This window comes from Montipora foliosa, chromosome 5 (assembly GCF_036669935.1).
Source record: "Montipora foliosa isolate CH-2021 chromosome 5, ASM3666993v2, whole genome shotgun sequence".
In the NCBI taxonomy this organism is placed as follows: domain Eukaryota; kingdom Metazoa; phylum Cnidaria; class Anthozoa; order Scleractinia; family Acroporidae; genus Montipora; species Montipora foliosa.
Window position 1 is genome coordinate 42,392,328 of NC_090873.1, and position 7,825 is coordinate 42,400,152.

Consider the following 7,825-nt stretch of genomic DNA (forward strand, 5'->3'; position numbering starts at 1 on the left):
AATTTTCTTTGAAACTAACGGCTGAAATTTACATTCAAAGCATTTCCTTAACAAGTGTCATTTGTCGCTTGTACTACTTTCTTTCGTTTAGCGAGAAAATACGGGTTTTTTCTATTTAGTCGCTCCCGTCCGATGACTTTTAAGCTGTTAATTTTAATCATTTCGTACTGAGTCTACTGTCTTCAACTGGTCATAGAGGGCTTCAAGACACAACCGACACGGCTTGAACTACTTTTGACCTTAATAACTCGCTAACTCTGCCTCAAATACTATTTTTAACACATGTAGACAATTTATAGGGAACGATTTGTAGCCTCCTTGGCTGTAAACGTGCATGTATGACAGCGAAAGAAGTTAAGTATGATGCATATATTAGAAAATGTTTGTCTTCACGTCTATTTTTAGCAAATGGATAATGGATAAGTTTTTGGAAAAGTTCAGTTGTTAATTCTGAAGTATATAGCTTGACTGTGTGTTGATAAAAGAGAGCAATTGCAAATATAAATAAATAAATAAATAAATAAATAAATATATATATATATATATATATATATATATATATATAGGAGACGAGAGGAACGTCTACGCAGCTTTCAACACTGACAACTTCGCAGGAACGGAATTTTTCAAGAAACTAATTTGCCTGAGGGACAGCAAAAAACTGTTCAGTTTATGCAAATTAATGTGCTTGTACTTAAGGGCGGAAGTCATTTTAAAAATTAGTTTTTACAGTAGTTGTAGTAAATCAAAGTAATTATTTTGATACAAGTATCTCATCAAACACTGAACTCCTTCGAATACTTACACAGCTCTCAGAAACAATGGTTTGTCTCCTGCTACTCGGCACAATTTTCTTCAGGGGCACCCAACGAGAATGTAGTTCAAAACCACTTAGACATAGCATTGTTAAACGTATTTTAGTATTCAAATGGTAGATATAGGAATATTTTTATCCCCTAAAACTTTTTCATCTGTTTGGATTTCCTAGCTGAAAGTCTAGCGATCCGAAAATTATAGGGATCAAAACTAACCTTTTCGAAAATTTCAGCCAGAAAAAAGGCTCCCGAAAATTCTAGGTGAGCTTTTTAGGTTAAAAATCCGTTAAAAATGGGCAATTATACCATCTTTTATATGTTCGAAAATCTTAGGACAGGCAGGCAAGCAAGAATTTTTACAACAAATGTTTTGAAAATCCTAGATCTCAAATCGTCTTCCGAACAGATATTTTCCGAAAATTGACGTTGGGTGCCCTTTGTTTCTTTGAGACTAACCGGCAGAAATTTACATTCAAAGCATTTCCGTGACAAGTGTCATTTGTCGCTTGTACTACTTTCTTTCGATTTAGCGAGAAAATACGAGTTTTTCCTATTTAGTCGCTCCTGTCCAATGACTGTTAAGCTGGTGATGATAAGTCAATGCTCATTCTCATCTCGACGTCAGTTTAACAGTAAAACCCATTGCAGGATCTGAATTGCTGGAGCAATTTCTTCGTCCCTCACACCAATATAAGGTATTTCTTGAACTGCAGGAAACTTGTTTTGTCCCAAACAGACATTACTATTTGTAGTATATTTAAATTTGGCAATTACCATTTAGAGCGAAAATTAAATTAAAGCCAGTAACTGAAATTAGGAATAAGAACGGCATCATGCAATGAACGCTATTTTCTCAAAAAAACATTGTCATTCGATTTGTCCTTCAAAATGAAGAAAGACCATTCTTTATTCTTTTCTCTGACACCAACAGAGGGATTACCCGTCTTCTTACAGCATATTTAAGCCCATGTTAATGTTCAAATTAATTGGCTTCCCAAATTCTAGAGTGTAGTATTCACAACGTTGGTGAGAAAGTGAAGTTCGATGACTCATGTACCGCTTTCACCGTTCAAGCTTTGTACTAATGTCCTTTCTATTTGTTCTCCTGTTCAAGATTCTGAAGCCATGTTGTTCAAGTTCCTATTGATCATGGTATTTCTTTCCGTGGATTTTCCTTTCCCAAGCCAAGCGTCTTCTAAGAACTGCAGTCCTCAGTGGGTGAAGTTAAATAATTCGACAGTCTGCTTCGGTGCCAAGGGAGACCAATTTGGTGGGTTCACCATCAATCGAAACATCTTTGTGAGCCAATTCATGATCGTCCACCGCTCGGGAAAGGTGACGTGTAATCGACACTTGTACACTGGGAGTTACTGGGGATGTATACCGAATCGTTCAGAGCTCATAACGATCTTGACTGACAACAACAACAAGATTTTAGCCCCAGAAGCATCAAAAGTTAACAGCGGAGGAGCGTACGCTCTAGCAGGTTATGATTCTTCCTCCTCCGTCCTTGTCTTCTGTGAAAACAAGAAAGCTCATTGCCTACCTGCCAACACCGGGCTGCGTCTGTGGTATGGACAGGACTTGAAAGGCTTCACCGAGAGCGATAACGGGGGCCGAACGTGCGCAGATGTGTATGGGCTGTTAGCTAACTAAGCCAAAGACACTCAGTCTCAGACTCAACTGTACTTGAAGACACTATACTCTTGTAGTTGTCAATTGCAATAAAAAAAGTTTTCATTTTTTGACATTCAGTAGTTGATTTTTAAAAGATAACTGATTATAACGCTATCTGGGATCTGGATTTTATTTCACTCTTCGAGAAAGACAAATAATCTTAATGGTATCTCTAACACCATTAATAATAATACACTAAAATGAGAAGGCAACAAAAGATTTTTGGGTGTCATTATCCATCAAATCCTGTTATGGCAACCACATTTCAAAGCAATTCCTTTCAAAGTTGCTAAATGCATCGGGATCATTAGTACCAAATCTCGTAAGTTTTTTTTCTTACAAATACTCCATGCACATTGTATAATTCTCTAATACTCCCCTACCTACAATACTGTTTTATCGTTTGGGCCTCTACATATCCCTCAGGGGCACCCAACGAGAAATTAGTTCACAACCACTTAAACATAGCATTGTTAAACGTATTTTGGTATTTAAAATAGGCATATTTTTATCCCCTAAATCTGTTCGGATTTCCTAGCTGAAAATCTAGTGATCCGAAAATTATAGAGATCAAAAGTTACCTTTTCGAAAATTTCAGCCAGAAAAAAGGCTCCCGAAAATCATGTCTAGGTGACCTTTTTAGGGTAAAAATCCGTTAAAAATGGGTAATAATACCATTTTTTAGATGTTCGAAAATCCTAGGACAGGCAGGCAAGCAACGAATTTTACAACAAATCTTCCAAAAATTTTAGATATCAAATGGTCTTCCGAACAGATATTTTCCGAACATTGACGTTGGGTGCCCCTGATCCCTGTCATCTACAACCACTCTTTCGTCTCCAAAAGAAATGAGCCCTAAGAATCATTACAAGGAAGGGTTACGTTTTTGCAAACGTTGGCCGTGTTGCACTTATATTTCAACAGACTTAACTATTAGAGGGTAACGTGAAGTGTTAGTTTTCTACCTATATAAACCACGTGCGCGTTAGCCCTACTTATGGAAATGGGCCCTAATAATCATTACTCAATCTCCCCCACGTGACCGAAAATTGTACTCTGGCAATGGACTCTAACCAATATATTAGATTGTTATTCACAGATATGAGCAAGGCTTTCGATTCTTTACATTCTTCGCTACTGATAAATAAGCTGAAGGCATATGGTGTTTGTGAGGAGCCACTGGGTCAAAAAGATTATCTTTTTAACAGACAAAACAGAGTCAAGTAAATGGCCAGAACCACCAGCAACTGAAGGACATTGTTAGAGGATGTCCTCAAGGATCATCTTTTCGACCTTTATTATGGAACATTTATGCTTGCCAGCCTGTCTAATTCACCCAGTGTGTCGGTCACTCACTTGATCATCGTTTCAATCAGTCAGACATGAATTCAGAAGTTAATTATTTGGTTACGTAGACAGTCCGTCATTCATATCATAGTCAGTCAGATAAGTTGATCACACATTGAATTTCACTGCTGAGCAGTAAGTAAATGCTTTGGTTCAGTCCACCAGTAAACTGGTCTCGCACATATTCTGCACGAAAAGTCCGTCAGTTGTTCAGCTGATGAAAACTGGACGGTTAGTACTTAAGAAATAGTAATTATTATCGGTGTACCTCTAAAACAGTAAAACCTAGACTAGAAGTTTAAGAAAATAAAACTTAAGTAAATAGATGAACAATCGAAATAAATTGTATGCAATATCGATGCGAGAACGGCTTTAAATTCACTTAGTGATTCAGTAATTACAGATATAAGCAAACTGTTTCAAATCCTTATGGCAATAGGACGAAAACAAAATTCATACGTATTGCCATTAGATGTACCAAGTTGGTGAAAAGGTGCACAGTTGCGACGGCGCGAAGCTGTCGTATTTCGAGACATTTCAGCTGGTAAACAGACAGGAATATGCCCTTTGTAGATCTTACAAAACATATACCAGGGGCACCCAACGAGAATATAGTTCAAAACCACTTAGACATAGCATTGTTAAACGTATTTTAGAATTTAAACGGTAGATATAGGCATATTTTTATCCCCTACAAATTTTTCATCTGTTCGGATTCCCTAGCTGAAAGTCCAGTGATCCGAAAATTATAGGGATCAAAACTTACCTTTTCGAAAATTTCAGCCAGAAAAAAGGCTCCCGAAAATTCTAGGTGACCTTTTTAGGGTAAAAACCCGTTAAAAATGAGCAATTATACCATGTCATAGATGTTCGAAAATCCTAGGACAGGCAGGCAAGCAAGGAATTTTAGAACAAATTTTCCGAAAATTCGAGATCTCAAATCGTCTTCCGAACAGATATTTTCCGAAAATTGACGTTGGGTGCCCCTGATATACATTCGGTTGACAAATCTGCGATGTTCCAGCGAGTCCCAACCCAGCGCATCAATCATTGGAGAGACATTCGTACAGGGAACGGAATTATCTGGAAAGTTCGCGAGGGTCAATGTCACGCAGTGTTTTATCAATAATTTTCTGGAACTGTGACTCCTCAGACTCCTCAGTCTCAAAATAGTCTGTGACTCATACGTTTTAAAATAGAGTTTATTGTAATAGCTGTAAATAGTTACTGGAAACTAGCTATATAAGCGGCTCTCTAGTCAGTCGGTTGTGGTTGTGGTTATTTACCGTAACAGAAATTGGGGGCCTCTCCGGGAGTCATTTACATACAATACAATACATACTCAATTGACTGCTCCCCACAGGGGCTTTTCAGGGCCAATGAAACACAACGAAACGACGAAACGAAACAACAACAACTGTTAAGAATCCCAACTGGTCGGAGGCAAACCAGTTGGCTATTTACTAGTGCAGCTGGGAAGTTGAACCAGGGACTACCAGGATCAAATTCAACGAGTGGTTAGAGCGAGTCTTGAACCCGGGATCTCCGGATCTCAAGGCAAGCGCCTCAACCACTGGGCCACAATGCCTCCTGAGGGTAATTGTATAATCTTCCTGTCCGCGGGAGTCACATCCCTACCCGGGAGTCAATTCCCTGTCCGGAAGTCCTTTTCCTGTCTGCATTGACATGAGCAGTTTCTGACAGTAATTGGTGATCCTCGTAAGAATTGTCTTTAAGAACTACTTCACCTGTAGTTTGTACCATCCAGTATCCTTAACACTTATTGTTGCTTATACCCAGAGTTTACAAATTACAGTTTAAGCGATTCAAAGGTTGTATTGGGAGGATGTTGAAGCCACGATCGTCGCGGGGTAGGTACTTGGTGTCTCTTTTTCTATTGTTTCAAATTTTGTTTAACAAGGTATAAAACGTTCAGTAATTATACAATTACCCTAACCTAACCCTAACGCTAACCCTACTAACGTCTAATGACGACTAGTAACTGCTAGTAACGTTTAATAACGGCTAGTGATGTATAGCGACGTATAGTAATGGCTAATAACGTGTGTTAACACCTAGCGATGTGAAGTAAGGTTACGTTACGGTTAATCATGTTAGCCTATATAAAGTAACTAGTATTAATGAGTAGGGTTGGCAGGTTACGTTAAGGAATTTTAGTGGGATTTTTCATTTAGCGTACTTGGACACGGAATTATAACCAGGTGCGTTGTATTGATGACCTATGTGGTCAAAGCTCAGAAGCTGTTTCCAAAGTCAGTAGAGTGACGAGTTGCGAGTTACGCCTCAGTTTCAGTTAGCGTGAGATATGTTTCAGGCTCTATATCAGACCTGATCAGATGCTGGAATTTATGAGGCCAGCTTTTCACCACTGAATGGTTGAAAAGTGCAGATTTAGTTCTTCAGCTATTTCAAGGAGGGTCAGTCGTAATTTGCTTGGCAACTTTAATTTCCGAAATATTCCCAGCCTTGTTTAAACTTCGCGAAGACAGTTCGTTGATTAAAGGCCAAGTTTTCTTGGGATTTGACTTGCTGAGCTCTACAATAGATTGTCAATGAAGTATATTTACATTTGGCTTTCCTAATTTCGTTATTTACCTGTCTGGTATGGTTCCGGGCTCGTTTATATTGATCCCACGTTGACTGTTTACGGTCCAACATGGCGTTCTTTTTTAAGACATTTCTCTTGTGCATTTCACGGCGCAGATGGTCAGATATCCATAAGGCCTTTTTGTTGCCAACCCGTTTGGATTTATTAAAAGTGGGGCTTGTTTATCTATGGATTGCATTAGCATATCCTTCCACATGGACCACATACCATTTGGGTCGTCAAGTTCATTAAACATTGAATAAAGAAGCCACAAACAAAGAACAAAGAAGGCATAAACTCGGCTAAGTTATTCTGCACGTCCCTGGAATGATCTTCTCCGCTAATGAGGGCAAACTACTTCCGAACCTTTGCATGGTTCGTAAAATTGTAAGCTATGCAGTCATCCATCTCATTATTTTTTTATTAATGTTACATGTATGCCTAAACTTCATGGCTTAAAGCTCTTAAAATACTCAAAATTTCTGAAAAATGATGTAACATACCTGTTGTCATTTTCTCTTCGAAAATTTCATGTTCCACAGGAGCATGGATCAGAACAATTTTATCACCACCTTTCTCCGATAGTTTGCTAAGTCTCTTGGATTCCAAAACATTGAACAAAGAAGCCACAAACTCGGCTAGGTTACTCTGCAGGTCCCTGGAATGATCTTCACCGCTAATGAGGGCAAAATCCTTCCGAACTTTCGCATGGTTCGTAGATTTACAACCAAAGACGAAACATCGCGTGTTGAAGAGAATCGAGCTAAATGGATTTTTAATCTCTTGGACTGGTTTTTCCAGTTCCTTTACTTCGTTGACCTCAGAGCATTTACCCACACAGATGAGACCAAAATTCGCTTGTGAAATGGACGTTTTCCCATTCAATGAACTGATGCGTGACTCGCTTAGTAGAATATATATCGCAGATGAAGTATCCGAGTGGTGTTTGGTACCTGCGCTCTCCGATATTCTGAAATTTTGTCATGAATAGCTCTCAATGGCTTGTCTCCAATGTATCCTACTATCGATCTCAGACGTCCGTGGACAAGGGCTTTTTTTTCAGCCCACTTCACGAACCGTCTGCGGTTAAAAAATTCTGACCACGTGATAACATTTTTTGCGGCTCTGCGGTTTCGAAAAAAACTGATCTCGTGACGCTATTTTCTGTTGCTCTCCCCAAAGAGAAAAACGCGAAACGATGTTGACGGCGATTAAAGCTATTACGGGTAACCCGGGAAAAGCCTTGTCCGAGGAAATGAGAAGAAGGTGGAAATTTTTCTTCACTAGAGTTCTTTCTTTTCTCGGCCACATGGTCGGTATAGAGCGTTTTCACTCACGTGACCAGCAGCCGTATTGGATTACTGAAATAAAGGAAAGT

General features: G+C 38.9%; 1 protein-coding gene across 1 annotated transcript; it reads left to right on the top strand.

Moving 5' to 3' along the window:
- The first annotated feature begins 1,410 nt into the window (after window positions 1-1,410).
- On the top strand, window positions 1,411-2,556 carry LOC138003186 (uncharacterized). The gene is made up of 2 exons (XM_068849148.1): window positions 1,411-1,510; window positions 1,930-2,556. The coding sequence occupies exon 2, from the start codon at window positions 1,941-1,943 to the stop codon at window positions 2,469-2,471; it is 531 nt and encodes a 176-aa protein (XP_068705249.1). The 5' UTR covers window positions 1,411-1,510; window positions 1,930-1,940; the 3' UTR covers window positions 2,472-2,556.
- The last annotated feature ends 5,269 nt before the right edge of the window (window positions 2,557-7,825 follow it).

Excerpts from the sequence above, each read along its gene's own strand:
- LOC138003186 (XM_068849148.1), top strand. The coding sequence starts at position 1,941 with ATGTTGTTCAAGTTCCTATTGATCATGGTATTTCTTTCCGTGGATTTT.